General features: G+C 53.7%; 2 protein-coding genes across 3 annotated transcripts; one reads left to right on the top strand and one right to left on the bottom strand.

Moving 5' to 3' along the window:
* Positions 1-927: 927 nt before the first annotated feature.
* Positions 928-7,681, bottom strand: Tst (thiosulfate sulfurtransferase). Its single transcript, XM_059247188.1, has 2 exons — positions 6,931-7,681; positions 928-1,397 (listed from the first exon to the last, which is right to left on the bottom strand). Exons 1-2 carry the CDS (start codon positions 7,523-7,525, stop codon positions 1,099-1,101), a joined length of 894 nt encoding a protein of 297 aa, XP_059103171.1. The 5' UTR covers positions 7,526-7,681; the 3' UTR covers positions 928-1,098.
* A 739-nt stretch (positions 7,682-8,420) lies between these two features.
* Positions 8,421-16,412, top strand: Mpst (mercaptopyruvate sulfurtransferase). 2 transcript variants are annotated; one of them, XM_059247490.1, is made up of 3 exons: positions 8,421-8,472; positions 11,596-12,217; positions 15,818-16,412. In XM_059247490.1, the coding sequence occupies exons 2-3, from the start codon at positions 11,623-11,625 to the stop codon at positions 16,114-16,116; spliced, it is 894 nt and encodes a 297-aa protein (XP_059103473.1). In that variant the 5' UTR covers positions 8,421-8,472; positions 11,596-11,622; the 3' UTR covers positions 16,117-16,412. The 2 variants fall into 2 exon arrangements, with proteins under 2 accessions (XP_059103473.1, XP_059103472.1); XM_059247489.1 differs by lacking the exon at positions 8,421-8,472 and having other exon boundaries at positions 11,369-12,217.
* Positions 16,413-18,690: the final 2,278 nt, after the last annotated feature.

Genomic DNA, 18,690 nt, shown 5'->3' with positions numbered 1-18,690 from the left:
GTCTTGGCTTCCTCTCCCTCTGTCATCCTCATTCCCCTTCATACATCCTCTCAGGTAGGTCCCAGCATCCTCTATGACAGAGCATCCCTGACTAGTGTTGTATGAAAGTCTCCTCATAACAGAAACATGCCCTCTAGGAGTGGTGTGTGTGCGTGTGTTTGTGTGTGTGTGTGTGTGTGTGTGTGTGTGTGTGTGTGTGTGTGTGGCGGGGGGTGGTCTCCAGAGGTAAATACAAGACACATGTTTGGAATAACAAAAACTTGAAAGGTTCCTAAGCCCCTCCCCAGCAGTATAACAAGGAGTCAAAAGTCCTGGGGGCGGGCACTCCCAGGAGCAGAGCTTCAGACTTTCTTCTTTGTTTGTTTGTTTGTTTGCTTCGAGACAGGGTTTCTCTGTGTAGCTTTGCGCCTTTCCTGGAACTCACTTGGTAGCCCAGGCTGGCCTCGAACTCACAGAGATCCGCCTGGCTCTGCCTCCCAAGTGCTGGGATTAAAGGCGTGCGCCACCACCGCCTGGCTTGCAGACTTTCTTAGACTGTGGAGCTGTCCATAAGCTGTGTGGAGAGCTCCAGGGCCACAGTTGTCAACCGTGTTGGGGTGAGCTTTGGTGACGCAGATGCTGCTGAGTTATCCCTTCTAAGTAACCCCTCACCCACGCTCCTGTGAATAACCCCAATAAAAACCCCTTGGTTCACCCAAGTTGGACACCGGTGCAGTGGTTACTTTGGCGTGTCGTGGGTTCCCTTTCCGAGGTGAGTAGTTGTGCGTGCCGTGTCTTCTTCGGGAAAGCCTGCCACACAACACAAGAGAGGGCAACCAGCTGCCTTGGCCAAGACCAAGTCCAGGCAACACTGTCCTCTGCACGGCCATCTTGGCTGAAGGTCAGCGAAGGTAGGGGGTGGAACCCGGGGCAATAGGGGAGACACAATTCTGAGAAAAGGCACTTTATTCCAGTGTGGTGGGGGGAAGGCACTCACAGCGATTCTAAAAATCTTGTCAATTTCCATTGCCTAAGAAGTGTGAACCCATAGCAGGCCACACTGGCCTCACTGAGGGGGGCTGGCTGAATGTGGCATGCAGAGGAGGAAACCTTGCACACTCAGGCCTTCCCACTCTTCCCCTGGGACACGCGGGTCTCCGGGGGTGCCCTACGGAACCACTCCGACCAGGAACCATCATAAACAGCCACATCAGGCTTGCCACACAGGTAGGCAGCCAGGGCAATATGGCAGGCAGTGACCCCCTTGCGGCACGTGGCGATGAGGGGCTGTGAGAGGTCCACCTTTTTGTCCTGGAATATGGCACGCAGCTCCTCTGGGCTCTTCTCAAAGCCGTCTTTGGTCAGGAAGTTCATGAAGGGCATGTTGACTGAGCCACGGATGTGGCCCGAGTCCAGTCCTGAGTATCAATAGAGGACATGGGTTAGGGGAGGTATGGGAGTGAGAACTAGAGGACCTACCTGCGGCCACCATCAATAAAAATAATGTCTTTGCTCTCTTAGAAACTCAGTTTCTTGCCTGCTCTATGTATTTTCAACACGCAAGCTGTAAGACCCAGACCTGCAGCCCCTGCCTGCCCCACGACCTATCTCGATGGAAGGATATCCCAAGTTACCTCTGCTTGAGTGGACATCTGCACACATCCTAATATTTCCCTACCTTCTGCGGATTGCTGCTGCTCTTTACACCTCAGGTTTTCTCACCTGTGGAATGGGCTCGGTAGTGTGCATCTGTCTCCTGGGATTACTGGATAGAATTCACACAGAAGCTACACACTGTGTTGACTACTGAGAACGTGGTGGTGAGAAACTATCCAGGCCCTCCTGGACAGTGGTTTGCAAGAGTGTATGGAAGCTGGCTGGCTTTGTGAGCCATTAAAGAGACTAGCCTGTAGACCTATTTTACAGGTGGAAACACTGAGGTGTGCTGACATGAAATAGCTCAGCTAAAGACACAAAGAAGGACAGGCAGACCCCAGGACCACACCCAGTCTTGATGTCACTGTGAGGCACATAGTTGTGAAAAGAGAAGGGACCAGGTAGCTATCAGATGCAGGTTCAGGTCCTAGCTCTGCCACTTTCTACATTGGTGACATTAAGTAAGTCCTGTCGGCTCTCTGCGCCTCAGTTTCCCTATGCAGAGTGAGTGCTCCTGGGTGAGAATAAAAGACATAAAGACAACTATTGGGGCGGGCGGTGGTGGTGGCAGCGGCGCATGCCTTTAATCCCAGCACTCAGGAGGCAGAGGCAGGTGCAACTCTGTGCATTTGAGGTCAACTTGATCTACAAATTGACTTCCAGGACAGTCAGGGCTGTTACACAGAGAAACCCTGTTTCAAAAAACAAACAAACAAGACAAATATTGAAACAAAAAGGACAAATATTGAACCCTAATGATGTCTCCCCCCACGCCGTGGCTCCCAACGCCCAACGCCGTGCTCCATCTAAGTACGGGGGTTGTGCCGTCCCCTCCACACACTCTTGAAGCTTAAGCGAGAGCAGAGCAGAGGTGGGGCAGGCCAGGGTCCATTCTAGAACACACCCAGTTCCAGAGCACACCCAGCATGTGTGGTGGATATGCATGCTAACACACATCTGTAACCCCTGCGTGCTGGAGGCTGAGGCAGGAGGGTCAATCATTTGAAGCCAGCCTGGTCTATATAGTGAGTTACAGGTCAGTCTGGGCTGTAGAGTGAGACCTTGTTTGAAAGCCATCAAACCCATAAAAGGGGAGGGCCCTTGCAAACAACGAAGATGGGCCGTGGCTGGCTGATAGCACCTTATCAGTCCCTGCATGCTCAGCCATTTCTCTCTTCCTTGTGCACCCTGCACCCGTCCACCGACAACACAGAGTGAGGGCCATGCCAGAATGGCTCCATCTCCTCAGCTTCCCCAAATCCCCGCCGCCTTTAAACTTGGACCATGGGGCAGGACAGAGACAGCATGGTGGGCAGAGCGGGAAGGGGAGGAGAAGGCTTTGATTGCTATGAGCAAGTCACATCCCAGCAGCATCAGACAGACAGGAAGGCTCGCCCTCCGGGCCTCAGTCTCCCCTCCTGTAGGTAAAAGGCTCCAGTGAACCCTGGAGCACAGTGGGTGCATGGCTGGTCCATGCAGCAGTGGGGGAGCCCTCTCATCCAAAAGAAGATTCTAGAACCACTAGCACAAGCAGTCCTTGCTTGCAAAGGGCATTGACATCTAGAGACGTCTTCCTGCTGTGACCTGAAACCAGCTATGTGTAACCCTGCCAGTGGGGAGCAGCTGACCTATGGACACCAACTGTCAGGTTACAGCAGTTCCCACAGGCGTTGGGGAGCAAGGCCATTTGCACTCGGGCCTCTGAGTGCTGTTTTCTTCTTGTCCGTGACACACCAGTTTGATTGTTTTCTTGAGTCTATAAAGGGGGCCTTGTCTGAGTAAGGATGAAGCCAGGGATGCTGGGAAGCCTTGGGTCCCGCCTGAGGAGGCAGCAATGGCCACCTCTGCCAGGAAGGCTCAGGGCTCATCTGGGTATTTGTTTGTTTGTTTGTTTGTTTTGCTTTGGGAGGCAGCTTAAGGACTACACCCATGTGGACATGTACATGGAGATGAGAGGATCACCTAAGCTAATGCTCCCCATTGGCCCATCCGCCTGGAATTTGCTGTTTGGGGGAGGCTAGATGAAGTGAGCCCCAGACATCTGCCTGTCTCTGCCTCCCCAGTGCCGGGACAAGCATTAGTCACCTGGGTGGGCTCAGAGGATCTAACCCGGGTCCTCACACTCCCAAGGTAAGGACTTTACTCACTGAACCCATCTCTCCAGCCTCTGCTTGGGGACTTTAAAGGAACAGAAGACACAGCCTGTGTGCAGAGGGAGAGCCCAGGGAACCCATGGGTGGGGCCAGAGAGCTCTGGAACACTGCTGAATGGAGAAAGGGGCTTGCAGCCAAAAGCAGGGCCCCTGTCATACTCCCAACCTGTGTTCCCTGGCATGCTTCTGGCATCCCCTCCCCACAAGGGGCCTGCCACTATTCAGGCAGCTTGGGGCAACCAGCACCCCAAAAGTGGGTTCTCTAGAGAACTGTATCTCCCTCACTCCTCACAACACTTTCCTCTGAGCTCTAATGGGAATCCCAGGCTCAGAGAGAGGCAGTAACTTCCCCAGAGGCACACAGCAGAGGCATGTGATGTCAAGTCGGATTCCAAAGCCTTTGTTTTTCAGTCACTCTAAGCTCCCCTGGAAAGAAGGCTGAGGCAGGGGAATTACTGAGATAACTACTTGTGTTCCTCAACTGCCTAGAAGTCTAGGAATCTGTGTTCCAGCTTTGGTTTAGGAGATTCAAGTCAGCAGGGGTGTTAAGATCCCTTAAGCCATGGACAGGCATGGCCGTTGGAGGCCAGGAAAACCTGTTTGGACCTTTCTTGTCCCCCTACACACACACACCCATCCTCCTGTTTGCTCTGGCTCACCCCACCCTCCACAGCAGCCATAGGCAAACCTCACTTTGGTGCCTGTAGCCCTGAGTGGAATGGGGGGATGGGGGTGGGCAGGCCCTCAGCAAGGCTACTGAGGATTCCAGAGGTGACTGCATCCAAGGGACTGTAAATCAAAGTACTCAGCACGGGTCAACACCCTCCCCCCTCCTCATCCACTCCCAGGGAGATGGGGAGGAAAAAAAAAAAACAACAGGTTCACAGCTACACAGGCTGAGCAACTGAGAAATGAGTAATACCAGGTCCAAACCTAGCATTCCCATTCTATAGATGAGGACAACTGAGGCCTGGAAAGGGGAAACAGTCTGCTACTGGCAAGGCCTCCAGAGACCCCTGAATTCTAAAGTCCCTCTCTTCTCTGTGATTCTTCCTACTTACTCTGAGGAACATAGGTTACTTCTGTCCTCAAAAGACTGGTTTTCTCTCCAGTGGTCACACACAGCTGCACCAGAATATTCTTTTATTCTGCACACTTACATCGGGACCCTGGAAGGCACTTGAAGGCACAAGGGGAAGGTGATTGCTCCCAGAGGACAGGAAGTAGGCAAGGGGTCTCTGAAGACCTGTTTTCTGTTTGGCTTCCTTCGGGAACATTCAAGACAAGGCTTCCCCACCCCCCACGTTTTATATCTGGACTTCTGAACCTATGGGAACCTCACTGAACCCATCCCAGGCAGCAAACCATGACCTTGGCAGTGTGCACTTGTGTCCAGCAAATCCTCTAATAGAATGGGGCAAGTGGCCCATCCCCTACCTGTCTAGATGGTCCTGGACTTTGCTCAATGCCTTCCCCTCCAAAGAGTCTCTCTGCTGACTTGCTGCATGGAACAAAAGCCATGAGCCTGTGGCGGGGCTGGGGGCCTCTGCTTGTTTGTGACTGGGAAATGCAAGGCCAAGCTCCGGCTGATACCCTCCACATAGTGGCTGAGCTGGAGGGAGAACCCGGGCTCCCTGGCATTCCAGAGCAATCAGAAGAGATAGGAAGTGACATAGGGAGGCACTTTAGAGCTCAGGCAGGCTGTCTCCCCTCTCCAAGCCTCAGTTTTCCTCGTCTATAAAATGGTGGGAACGCTATGTTTGGACCCTGTGTCACTCATTTCTCAGTTTGCTTTCCAGGCTGCTGGGAAAGCTCCCCAGCCAACTTCCCTCTCCCTTCCCCCAGCACAAGTTCCAAGAAGAAAAAGCGCTTTGAGCCAAGATCAGGAGGGGCTGCAGGCATTCCGTGTCCGGGGTCTCTGGAAAGTACCTAATGAGCGTGAATCTTTCTCTCCTGACCTTCCCAGAGCAAAGCAGGCAGGGACATCAAAGGCTTGGAGAGAGAGGGACAGGGGAGCTCTGCCCACAACTAGATGTGTGGCCTTGACCTGCTCCTGCCTGTGCGCCTCAGCTTCCCTCTGTCCAATGGGGTGACGGTTCAGGAGAAAGACTGTTAAAACAGTGTTGCCGACAGTGGCTGGCAGAGAGGAAGAGATATTTTGCAACAAGTTAAGCAAAATGTTACCTAGAGTTAAATTATACCGGGCAGGTCTAAGAAAAACTAAGAGCACAGGACGCAGGCCACCAGTCCTGTGCTCAGGTAAAGTAAGACCTGGCATCACCTCTGATTAGAAGCCTCTAGAAGAAAGTGTTTCCCCTCCCGAGGCTTTTTCTGACTCCTGAGCTATGCAGACTCCTTCAGGCTTCACACACACACACACACACACACACACACACACACACACACACACACAAGAGGAGACCTAAGGGCCATCTCTCTGGGAATGCCTAGCACAGGAGGCTCCCCTGAACCCTAGGACGTGGTGGTGGTGGGACGGAATGGGTTTATATCTGGGTTTAGAGCCCTGGTTTAAAACAAAATAGTACTGGGTTCAAATCCTGGCTCTGCCACTTAACTAACCAAGTAACAATATCCTGGCATCTCATCTTCCCATCTAAGTTAGGGGTATGTCCTTGTATCGATGTCCCTGGTACAAGCTAGCAGCTGCTGTAACAGCTCCACAGATGGGCTGCAGCTGCTTGTTGAGGTTATGAATGGGAGCTGCCTTTCAAAACAATAGTCAGGGGCCCAGAAGAGCTCAGGGGAAGTCCCTGTTGGTATTTGATAGGATTTCTGGGATCTAGAGGGTGTGAGTGTACTTGTAGACCTCTGTACAGCTCTGCAGATGATTGCTTGTGTGTAGGACGCCCTTTGGTACATCCTAGTGCATGTGGGAGAGCTGGTTCTTGGAAGAGGACATGGATGAATGGCCCCCAGTCACCTGTACTGAGGCGGACAGCTTCTTAGCACACAGCTTATGGGCACATTGGGCCCTCGGGTCTCAGAGCCGCAAAAGCCTCCAAGGCTGACTTCCATTTTACAGATAGAAAGACAAGTCTATACGGAGGGGCTGAGGGTCCCAGCTATCCTGATTCCCCATCCTCTTGTTGACAATCCTCCCCAAAGGCCACAGAGACACCTACCTACTATATCGGGCTCCGGTTCTGTGCCCAGGTACCGTCCTTGGGCCCGAGAGTCCACCAGCTGGAACCTTTTAGACTGGAGGTTCTCCAGGACCTGCTCATAGGTCTTGAGCAGGGAACGGTCCAGTGTGGCCTTGAAAACGGCTGGCTCTGGCCGTGAGGGCTCAGATGTCACTGGGTGGCCCTCCTTCAGCCAGTTCCGGAAGCCACCATTGAGCACTGATACCGTGCGGTGGCCAAACACACGGAACATCCACCACACTCTGGGTGCATAGAAGCTGCCCAGGTCGTCTCCATCGTACACCACCACGTGTGTGTCGTTGCTGATTCCCAGCTTGCCCACGTAGTCCCCAAAGTGGGCCTCACTGGGCAGCATCATCTCATAAGGCGAAGCGGTGTCCCGGCACTCCTCTATATCAAAGAAGGACGCGCCAGGCACGTGGCGTTCCTGGTACTCTTTGCGAGCCTGGCGGGTCCCCGGAGAGTACCATGACGCGTCCAGCACCCGAAGGCTGGGCCCCAGGCTGCCAGACCGAATGGATTCTGCCAGCCACTTGGTGGAGACCAGCGCCCGGTAGAGCACTTGGTGAACCATAGTGTCAGCTCTGAGTGTCACCTGGAGCGGGTGGGAACCAGGAAAGACACAAGCCTGAGAGGACTGAGTGCGGTGGGCGGAGCCCGGGAGGCGGAGTTGTTGTCCCCACTACACTTTCCCAGCGTGCAATGGTAACTACACCCAGAGCTAGACTTGGGGGACTGTGGGATAGGTTTGCACATTCCCTAGGGAAAGCCTGCTCCGCCCCTCCTACTGCCCCGGCGCCCTCCCAGTCTGGTCCCAAGAAGAGCAGGTGGGCGTGGCCAAGAGCTTCTGATGGCCTCAGCTGCTGGGAGGGGCTGGCTCAGGACCCCGTCTGCAAGGATGCGGAGAACACAGGTCCTAAGTAGGGAAAATAGCCCTTGGGCTTCGAGTCCCATCTCCGGGGCGAATTAACCACTCGCTAGCCATTCTGTTTCCGTCCCCTACAGCCTGGGTTCTCTGGCTTCTAGAATGCCCAAGTCCGGTGAAAGGGTCCCAGGTTCCCTGCCCTGTTTTCTCCACCAGGATCCTCCCCTGGGCCGCAAGTGGTCCAGCTGGCAGCCCCATCCTGGGCAGCCCGCTGCATTCACTCGCTCTGGTAGCTTCGCAGGCACTCGCCCTTGCGCTCGGGAGAAGCTGAAGGGTTCAAACCCAGAGCCGGGAGTGTCCCCAAGTGGCCCGCACCATTGTACAGCCTCCCATGGGGGGACTTCTTGCAGACCGTTGGAACTTCGAGCAGCCTCTGCGCCTTCGCACGGGAACTCTGTTTGGCCCCTCTGGTGTCACAGTTTTCACACACACAGGGACTATTGGAGGCTAGGGGTGACACTGGGGCAGTGCACAACCAGGCTGCATGGAGAGTGCGTTCCCCCGCAGCCCAGGGAATGGAAGGTGCAGCCAGAAGCAGCTCGGAGTGGCCGAGGCAGTGGGCCGTGCCCAAGTCTCCTCCCTTTGGCTGGCCGCAGGTTGGTGGCGGAAGGAGGGGACCGCTGAGGGCGCGGGGAGGGGGTGACATGGCGGAGCTGGGAACCGGGGAGCTCGGAACCCTGGTATCTGCTGCCCAAGGCTTCCTATTTGCTTTTCTGTGAGGGAGGGTGCTTTTCGGGGTTGCATAGCGAGGTACCACGCGGGAGTGGAGGAGGGGACACAGTCTATGAGAGAAGAGTTTCCAGGGCGCCCCTAATTTGCCTTAAGGGGAACTGTCTGCGGCTGCTTGTGACCGCCTGTGGGTCGGGGGTGGGGGTGATAAGAGTTAGGTGGGTAGCAGTGGCTGGCTCGGGTTTGGGATGACCTGGTGTCTCCTGAGAAAGTAGGAAGGCCCTCGAGAACCAACAAAGCCATTCAGAGATGCTGTGGTGAGAAGACCCAGTGTGTCCCGCCAGGCGAGAAAGTAGCAGAACACACTGGAATGAAATGAAACCAACTTTTACCAGGCCCGCCTGCGGTGGCACGGCCTTGCCGACCCTGCGGGGTAGGGCTGAAACTTCTCCCAACAGGAGAAACGGGTAGAGCCGGGAAGTGCCAGGGCGCTGTGGTGGAGTAGCTACTAATTTCAGACCCGAAGCCCACAGTGTGAGAGCTACCTTGGTTTACCTGCCTGACCTTGAAACTTTGTGCTTTTTTATTAATGGCCTTGGGCTTCAATTTTTACCACTTCATCGTAAATTTATGTAAATGCCGGTTGGCAAAATATCTGGAAATAGATGGTGGCTCTTGCAAAATGGCTGGACAACACCTCCACAGGCTCTTCTATTCCCCTGGAATGCTTTTCTCTTGACTCTCCTTCCCCTTTATTGAACACTGATCCTGCCCTGAAGTACTGTCACTGTGTGTTCAAATATTCAAACACTGCTTAGCATTTTCCCAGCATCCCCTGAGCCTTGGGCTTGACAGTGGGGGAGAGAAGGTGCCAAGCGGGTCCAGGTGGGGAGATGCTCTAGAGCCTGAGCCCCCTTCATGGGTGCGGTGTATGGACTCACACTAGCCCTAGGATGGCCTGGGGCAGTCCTTTGTGTCCTGAAAGTCCTCTAGAGAACTGCTCTCCCCTGGGATCCTGGCCCACAAAGGAACCTAGTCTCTTTCCGGTTTCTGCCCCTCAGGGACACCCATTAGCCTAGCCTCTCTGACCCTCTTTCTGCTGCCCAGGGTCCTTTGTGAGAACTGTCAGTTAATCAGAGGTGACCTCAGGCCTCCGAAGTCTAACTCCCTGGAAGTCTTAAGAATCTGCGGCTGTAGATTCAAGAGCCACTTATGAGAGTAAAGGAAGAAGTAACAGCTTTTCATTTCACTGCCCTAAATATCACCCAAAGAGGCTGTATATAGGGTATATGGTGGTCCTTCTATGTTCATTTTTAAATCTCACTAAGAGGTGGGTTTTGGAATCTGGTATATGCTTGCAATTCCCCTACTCTGAAAGCTGAGGCAGCAGGGGATGATTTCAAGTTCCAGGATAGTTTAGGATACAGAGTGAGACCCTGGAGGGGACAGACACTGTACTGGGAAGATAGCTCGCTCAATTGTTTGCCTTGCAAGCCCAAGTCCCCAGAGCCTACATCCACAACACAAGGCATGTTGCACGTCTGTAATCCCAGCACTGGGGAAGGCCAGGCAGGGAGATTCCGGAGGTTCAGGAACCAGCCAGCCAAAGCGAGTCCCAGGCCATGGAAAGACTCCATCTCCAAAATGAAATAAAATAAAGTGGCTAGTGCCTGAGGACCCATCTGACCTCTGCAATTGTCCTCTGCCCTACACACACACACACACACACACACACACACACACACACACACACACGCAGGTTAGAAGCTCCAATATAAGACACATGACCCAGGAACCCTCACACACCCACATGAACAGCCTGTGCCATGGTATTTGTGCCTACTTTAGAGGGCTCTCCAACTCCCAAACCAGAGTGGAGGAGGCAAAATTCCTAAGAATAATGGGAGTAATGGAGCTGCTGTGTTTCCACCAGCCTTGGCTTGCTTGCCCTCTACACACACACCCTCCTGCACCCCACTAACACATCTAGTCGCGTCTCAAACCCTGGGATCAGCCCTTAGCCGGAGACGAAGTCTACCTCCGTATTCCTACCCATGCCATAAGTCAAAATGTGCTCTGCTTCCTTCAAGAAGTCCACCGTCTTCTCCCTGCCCTCAAGGCTGAGGTAGAGGCCCTGGTGCTCACACTCAACTCCAGAATTCCTCACTTGCATCGGTGCTTGAGCTGCTCTGGGGCCTACCAAAGTAAAGGGTCCTCAGTGTCCCCAGCACAGGGCCTAGGCCAGTGACCCAAACCTACCCCCACTGAGTACGCTCGAAGCTTTCTTTTGTTTGTTTTTTCTTGTTGTTGTTTTGTTTTGTTTTGTTGAGATGGACTTGCTGAGTAGCCTAGGCTGGTCTGGAACTTTTTATGTAGACTAGGCTGGCCCTGAACTCCGGTCCTCCTACCTCAGTCTCCTGAGTATTGGTATGATAGGAGGTACAAGCTGCCACACCAGGTGACTCAAAGCACATCTAGAAGCCTCGGTGTCTTTCAGAAAAAGGCGACAGTACCAAAATTCTTAAGGCTGTTCCTTCAACAGGTTGGGGAGAGGCTGCTGTGTCAAGTGTTGTAATACATGAGGATTAAATGGCACTGGGCTAAGGGTGAATTCTGGTTATTGTTCCTATTGGACTCCTACAACCGCTCAATGAATGAGTGAATCTGATTGGCTGCGGAGCTGGGCTGCATCTTAGAGAAGGGCTGAAACTTTGGCCTTGTTTGCTTTACTTAAGGGCCAGTTTGGCCTTTCCCTGGCCCGACCCTACCCACGCATGCTGGGTAAGGAATAGCGAGTGAGGGGCGCGCACCACCCTCCCCTGGCGCCCATGGTCATAAAGTCAATTGGAGCTGTGTATGATTCAAGGCCTGGCAGAGGGAGTCCCTGAGTGATAAAGCCTGATCCTGGCTTCACCCCAGGCCTTTCAGCACTCCTGGACTCTGCTCTGCCGGTGCTCAGGCTCCACCTCCGCCGATTAGCACACATGCCCCAGCCAAAGCCCCTGACAGCAGGCCAGTCTCTCGATTCTGGTATCTCCCCTGTCTTGCAGGCCCGCAATCCGAGCATCCCGGAGGCCATGGCCGCCCCGCAGCTTTTCCGAGCGTTTGTGTCTGCGCAGTGGGTGGCGGAGGCTCTGAAGTCCCCGCGCGCCTCGCAGGCACTGAAGTTACTGGATGCCTCCTGGTATCTGCCCAAGCTGGGCCGCAACGCGCGACAGGAGTTCGAGGAGCGCCACATTCCAGGCGCCACCTTCTTTGACATCGATCATTGCAGCGACCACACATCACCTTATGATCACATGCTGCCTAGTGCCGCGGACTTTGCAGATTACGCAGGAAGCCTGGGCGTGGGCGCCACCACTCACGTCGTGGTCTATGATGGCAGCGACCAGGGCCTCTACTCTGCTCCGCGGGTCTGGTGGATGTTCCGCGCCTTCGGCCACCGCTCCGTGTCGCTGCTGGACGGCGGCCTCCGCCACTGGCTGAGCCAGAAGCTGCCAATCAGCTCCGGCAAGAGCCACCCGGAGCCCGCAGAGTTCCGCGCGCAGCTAGATCCCTCCTTCATCAAGACTCACAAGGACCTCCTGGAGAACCTGGAGGCACGGCGCTTCCAGGTTGTAGATGCCCGCGCAGCTGGCCGGTTCCGGGGCACCGAGCCAGAACCCCGAGATGGTAAAACGCTGGGGAAACCCGCAGAGCAGGGCGTGGAGACAGGCTGGTGTGTGCCCCTACACTGCCTAGCCTTGTGCTGGCTTTTCAAAGCACACAGAGCAGGGGAGAAGGGTTGGTTGCTGGGCGCGTCATCCTGAGCCTCTTGCTTCCTTCTTACAGTGGAGGCCACAACAGTACCTCATGATTTCAGAACTCTGAGCACAGGTTGCCCAAGTACCTTGAGAATCGAGGACGCCCCTGTAGGAGTGTGACAGCCCAAACAGCCCTGCAATACTGTGCTTGTGTGAGGCCACCAAAAAAGAGCAGGAGGCAGCCCCCAGCTGGTTTAGGAAGGACCCAAGCTTGGTCTTGATGAGGTCTGGCCTGCAACTCCTGAGTTAATGGGGTGCAGGATGTCTACAACTGCCACCAGAATTGCTAAGAGATTCCGAGAGGGGTATATCGCCCAAACTGAGTCAAACTGAGTGGTTGGTGCTCTGGGTGAGGCTTCTCCAGGAAAAGCCCTGTGTGATGTGGGAAGAGACTCCACAAAGCAGACCGGGCTATAGCCATGCTGGTGTGAGCCTTTCAAAGCTCCGAGGAGATAGGTATAGCCAGGTTTCCGTACCTGTAGACACCACATCCCTGCGTGTAAACAACCTCAGAAAACAATCTCTCTTCTGTCTGTATTGAGAGTGTGCTGTTCCTTTCCCTGTCGTTATTCCTGAATGATACAGTGTAACTACATAAGTTTAACGCTATGATAAAATGGATATTGAAAGTAATCCAGGGATGGGTGCAGCGGCTCATGGCTGTTATCCCAGCATTTGGAGGCTGAGGCAGGTAAATCATGAGTTTGAGGCCAGCCTGGGCTACATAGTGATTTCCAGGTCAGCCTGGAGTACAGAGTGAGATTCTATCTCAAAACTTAAAAGGAAGAGAAAGGGGTGGGAGAGAATCTAGAGATGTTTTAAATGTTAGGTGTGTGTAGGTTGCATGACAGGATGCCATTTCATATGATTGGGTGTTCTGGGGGTCCAGGCACCAATTCTCCTGAAACTGTGGAGCGATGCATGTACTGCCATTGCGCAGGGGAGGGAAATAGCCCTGGAATGGCTGCCTTGCCCGAGGTCTCAGGAAGGAGCTGCTCTGGATTCAGACTCCTTGCATACTTAACCACAGCGAGCAACCAGTGATTCCCCACCATTTCTCTCCAGCTGGCTAGGGTGCAGGAGCTGGCCATAGGCCTGGAAGCTCCCCTATGCCTTCTCTAAAGTACTTCTAAAGTGCTCAGGCTCACAGTGCAGCCTGACAGTTCAGTACCTAGCACTGAGTCCATGTCCCAGAGATGTTTGGGGACTTCAGAGCCTCCTGCCACCTGGAGTCCTGCTGTGTCTCCAACCCTAGGAAACTGCAGACATACCCCACCAGTCTTGAACCTACTCAGACAGAAATTTCCTGTGGTCTAGCCTAGTGGGGGTGCCCCCAAACTCAGTCCCAGGGGAAAAGCAACATAAGGCAGCTGCTGGTACAGGCTTGGGTTCAGAGCCCCGTCTCTGCCCGTACTTTCTGTGGAGCAGCTGGCAGGTCACCTAGCCCCTCTGGATGGTGGCCCTTGAAGGCGTATGATGAGAGCAGTAAAATGGGAGGGACCATAATGGTGATATCATTGTGTAAAAGAGCAAACATACCTAAATTGCCCAGCTCGGTGCACCCACGCAGATAAACTGTACTCACAAGGTGAGGAGTGGCATCATTAGCGTTTGCCTCTGTTCTTAGGCTCCTTCGGGAGTTTTTAGGGTGTCCTGCCATCACACTTACTCATCTGTGAATGGGAGGGATTGCTGAGAACCTAGCAGGCTAGTTAACATGGTCCAGGCTGCGAGGCAGGACGGCTTGTTCGCTTGTATTGAAAGCATCACCATCTCTACTCCCCAGCCCCACATCTGGCCAAGCACACCTGTAATTTGCCTCTTCAGTCCAGCAGGGCAGGGTGCATGTTTTGCTGGGGAAAGCTGGAGGTATGAGGAAGCCCTGACTTGATTTATCCATAGCATCCTGGCTCAATAGCTTGCTCCTCTTGGGGCTTTGGGAAGGGCTGCATAGGATGACTTTTAGGAGGCCTACTTTGCTGGGAATGACTGACCTACCAAACCCTCTCTAAGCTCGGGAGTGCCGTTTCCCACCATCCTCTGAGGATAGAGACCGATGTGGACCAGCAGCTCACACCAAGACCTGTCCCTCCCTGTACAGGGAAACCAAGGCAGAAGTTTCTAACAGCCTCATTTCAGAATCCAGATGGCCCCCGGCTGTGAGGTTTCATTCTAATGGGTGTCCCAGCCCTCCTGTGAAAATGGGGCGTTAGTAACTTCTGGCTGAAAGAAAGACAGAGACAAAATGCACATTGGAGCTCTTGGGACTTGGGAGCCAGGAGTAAAGTGACCCTCCTAATTAATCCACACTTTTCTGGCTTTGCTGAGGTCCTCATCCATCAGTCTGCCTTTTTTTTTAAACAGTCTCATGTAGCCCAAGTTGGCTTCAAACATACATCTGTGTAGCCTAGAATGACCTTAAACTTCTGATCCTTCTGACTTCACTCCCCAAGTGCTGGAATTACAGGCGTCACCAGAATTGGTTTTTGAGGTGCTGAGGGTGAAACCCAAGGCTTCACGCATGCTAGGCAAGCACTCTGCCAGCTGAGCCGCATCCCCAGCATCAAGACTGAATTCTTCTAACAATAAAATCTGGTTTCCCCTATGGCCAGACCAGAGCCCAAAGTCTTCTTCCGGGCACACTGAGGCATTCCTCCTTATTGTCTGAGCCTCAGTGGCCATGATGTTTTGTGCCTAGTTCCGGATTTCTGGGTCCTTCCTGCCTTCTATGCTCTCAGTCCCACTGTCACCCCCTGACTGGTTGACTTCCACTCATCCTGGGAGAAGGCTCCACCCTCCCTAGACACTGCGACCTGCTCCATGGTGGCACAGGCTCTGGGGTGGGTACCCCTCTCTCCACCCACTGCTAGCTAGAACTTGCTACTCTTTGTGCCTTACTCTCCTGGGGTAGGGGCGACAGTCATTTCTTTCCCGTAGACTTTGGGTGGTACTGAAGGAGAAAGTGCCGCTGAGGTGGGTCCAGGCACTGTCCTGCACAGAGCAAGCATTCAGCCATGTCAGCTGTGCTGATGACTGCTGCTATTTTTGTGCTATAGCCCTAGGACATCTTTGTCACACTAGCTATTATCTGGTTATAGCCTGTCTGCCCTGTATACCAACTCTAGGCCTCCAGATGCCCCAAGTCATAACTGGACAGAGGTCAAGTGTATTGCTCTGCTGCCCTCAAGGTTCATGGTCAGGAAGCCCAGGGTCTTCTGTGGCTCTGGCGGAGTCTAGTTCCAGGATTCAAACTCTAGCCGGCAATTAGCTGAGTGCATCAACTTTGGATGTTACTTAGCCTCAGCTTGGCCACCTGTGTAGTGGGGGGGACCGAGCACTGGTGGTTGGAGGATAAGATCAGACATCGGAAACACATTTGGCATTCTGCTGTGGTGGGAGGCTTGATACCACAAATACCGGCAACACTAGGCATCACTCATACCGCCCTTCCATGTGTTCCTCTGTGCAGGCATCGAACCTGGCCATATCCCTGGCTCAGTAAACATCCCATTCACTGAATTCCTGACCAAGGAGGGCCTAGAGAAGAGCCCAGAGGAGATCCGACGCCTGTTCCAGGAGAAGAATGTGGACCTGTCCAAGCCCTTGGTAGCCACATGTGGCTCTGGTGTCACAGCCTGCCACGTGGTCCTGGGGGCCTTCCTCTGTGGCAAACCCGATGTGCCTGTCTATGATGGCTCCTGGGTAGAGTGGTACATGCGTGCCCAGCCTGAGTATGTCATCTCCGAGGGCCGAGGGAAGACCCAGTAAGGCCAGGCGGGACACAGTACAGCTCGGGGGACATCTGACCATCATGGTGCCAACCTGACTCTGCTTTGCCGAGAGTCCTTCCTCAGACAACTCAGGTGGTGTTTGGGGTGACATGCAAGAGGCCAGGAGTTCCAATGACTCATGGGCACCCAGTGGAGTTAGCAAAGCAGGTGGCAATGATAGGGTACCCTACCCAGGGGTGGGAGGTAGGCCAGACAGCAGAACAGCCTGCATGGTGCTAAGCTGGGGCCCCCCAGCTTGTTTCACTGTTGGGAAATAAAACACCAAGCACAAAACCTCTGTGGCTGTGAGGTTGTCTCAGTTTCATGAGGAGCCGGGGATTCCTGAACACCTCCCAGAAGTTGTTTTGGTTCCTCCCAGCCTGGAGGAATCATTGTTGCCTTCAAGTGATGCTGGGGCCCCAGAGACCCTGCTCCCAGACGCAGTGACTACTGTCATCTGCCTGTTCTCCTGGAGTTCGCCTCTGGCTTCTGGGCTCTTCGTTTCTATTTCACTTGTGTGTGTATGCATGTGAGTTTGTGTATGTGGATGTGCGTGTGCGTTGAGATCAGAAGACAATCTCTGCTGTTGTTTCTCAGGCACCGTCCTCCTCCTTTTTTTGAGACAGGGTCTGTCATTGGTCAAGAACTCACCAAGTGGGCTAGACTGGCTGGCCAGAACTCCCCAGGGATTCACCTCTGTCCCTGCACTGCTGGCATGGTGCACGCACACCACTACGGCATGCACATCATCACAGCATGCACACCACCACAGCATGCACATAACCACAGCACGCACACCACCACGGCATGCACACCACCACAGCATGCACACCACCACGGCAAGCACACACTACCACACCTGACTTGTCTTCCGCGGGTTCTGAGGACCGAACGCAAGTCTTGTAAGCCTGGTTAAGCTGTCTCCACAGCCCTGCCTCTGGGTATCAGGTAAAGCTGGCTGTGACTTGTCTGGGATCCCACAGGGAGCCTTCTACACACAGGTGAACGACTACAGGTCCTTTCAGGAGAAAGATGGGTCCGCAGCTCAGGAAGCTGTTCCAACCTTGCCAGAGTATTCTGAGGAGGGGCTGAGTCAGGAGGAGAATCAGTCCCCAAACCGTAGCAGCTTCCACTCAAAGTCGTTCTCTGAATTCATGCTATGAAATAAAGTTTTTAATGTAATAAAAACGTTTTATTGGAGCCTGTGAGATGACTCAGAGGCTAAATGTTTGCCACAAAACCTCATGATACCTGAGTTTAATCCCTGAGTCTCACAAGGTGGAAGTAAAGAGCTCTGGAAAGTGATCCTCTGACCTCCACATGGGTGCTGTAGCATGTGCATGCACACACACACACACACACACACACACACACACACACAGTCCTCTGACCTCCACATGGGTGCTGTGGCATGTGCATACACACACACACACACACACACACACACACACACACACACAGTCCTCTGACCTCCACATGGGTGCTGTGGCATGTGCACACACACACACACACACACACACAGACACACACACACAGACACACAGTCCTCTAACTTCCACATGGGTGCTGTGGCATGTGCACACACACACACAGAGACACACACAGACAGACACACACACACATACACACACACACACACACACACACACACTATCGAAAATTAATAAGTATGTAATGAACTCATGCTATGGGTGGACTCAGGGCTTTGAGCCTTTCTGCTCCAGGGAACCAGCCTTACCATCGTCCTAGAATAGGGCTCCATGTGCTACTGTCTGTATTTATCCTCTGGCAGAGTTGAACACAGTTGTCTAGAAAGCTCCCTTGGTCTGTCAGAACCTGGGTGACCCTTCCCTGATTTTTCTGCCCCCTTCTGGCAGTGCAGGGAATTGAACCCAGGGCCTTCCCACTGTACTACTAAGCTAAGCCACAGACAGACTCCTCTCCCTATCTTTCCCCAAATGCTTTCCCAGAGGCACAGGCTAGCACCATGTCTGTTGTTACTATGACTGTGGAAGTGGCACTCTCTGTTTTATCTTCTGGGAAAAAACCGGAGCAAGGCAGTACTTAACTGTGTAGAGCTGGAACCCAGGCCTTGAATGCTGACTCTGAGTTCCCTCTCCGTCAACTCTCCTAAGTCCACAGGACCGACAGAAGACAGCATCAGACTTCTTGCTACCTCCAGCAAGAGCTCTGTAGGATGCCCCGCCCTCCCCAGCCCCTGAGCCCTGTTTGCTTCAGAAGAGGGGAGTCAAACAGGAACCCAGGCCAGAGACACAGCAGTCGTGCACCACTGCCTCGGGCTGGACAGCTCTGCCGTGAGGACATCCTGTGCCCGTGGGATGCTCAGCAACATTTTGGCTTCTGCCCACTGGATGACAATTGACGCCCGACACTCTGAGGAGAAAACACAACCTCACAAACAAAGGACATCTGACAGCAGCAGTCAGGAGCAGCGTAGGCAGAGACACCCCCCAGCCCCTCAACTGATGTGAAGCCCCCTACCTTCATATCCAAGTCCCCCCCTCCACCCCCAGTTCCCTGCCTGTGGGCCTCAGGCAAGCCTTGCTTTCCC

This window comes from Peromyscus eremicus, chromosome 20 (genome assembly GCF_949786415.1).
Source record: "Peromyscus eremicus chromosome 20, PerEre_H2_v1, whole genome shotgun sequence".
NCBI classification, from domain to species: domain Eukaryota; kingdom Metazoa; phylum Chordata; class Mammalia; order Rodentia; family Cricetidae; genus Peromyscus; species Peromyscus eremicus.
This window is presented reverse-complemented; position numbering and strand designations above follow the sequence as displayed.

What these genes read in the sequence shown, in the direction of transcription:
- Tst (XM_059247188.1), bottom strand. Translation starts at nt 7,525, where the DNA reads ATGGTTCACCAAGTGCTCTACCGGGCGCTGGTCTCCACCAAGTGGCTG. An exon ending in ACCGGAGCCCGATATAGTAG is followed by an intron (nt 1,398 to 6,930) that starts GTAGGTGTCTCT and finishes ATTGATACTCAG; the next exon opens with GACTGGACTCGGGCCACATC.
- Mpst (XM_059247489.1), top strand. Translation starts at nt 11,530, where the DNA reads ATGCCCCAGCCAAAGCCCCTGACAGCAGGCCAGTCTCTCGATTCTGGT. An exon ending in CGAGCCAGAACCCCGAGATG is followed by an intron (nt 12,218 to 15,817) that starts GTAAAACGCTGG and finishes TCCTCTGTGCAG; the next exon opens with GCATCGAACCTGGCCATATC.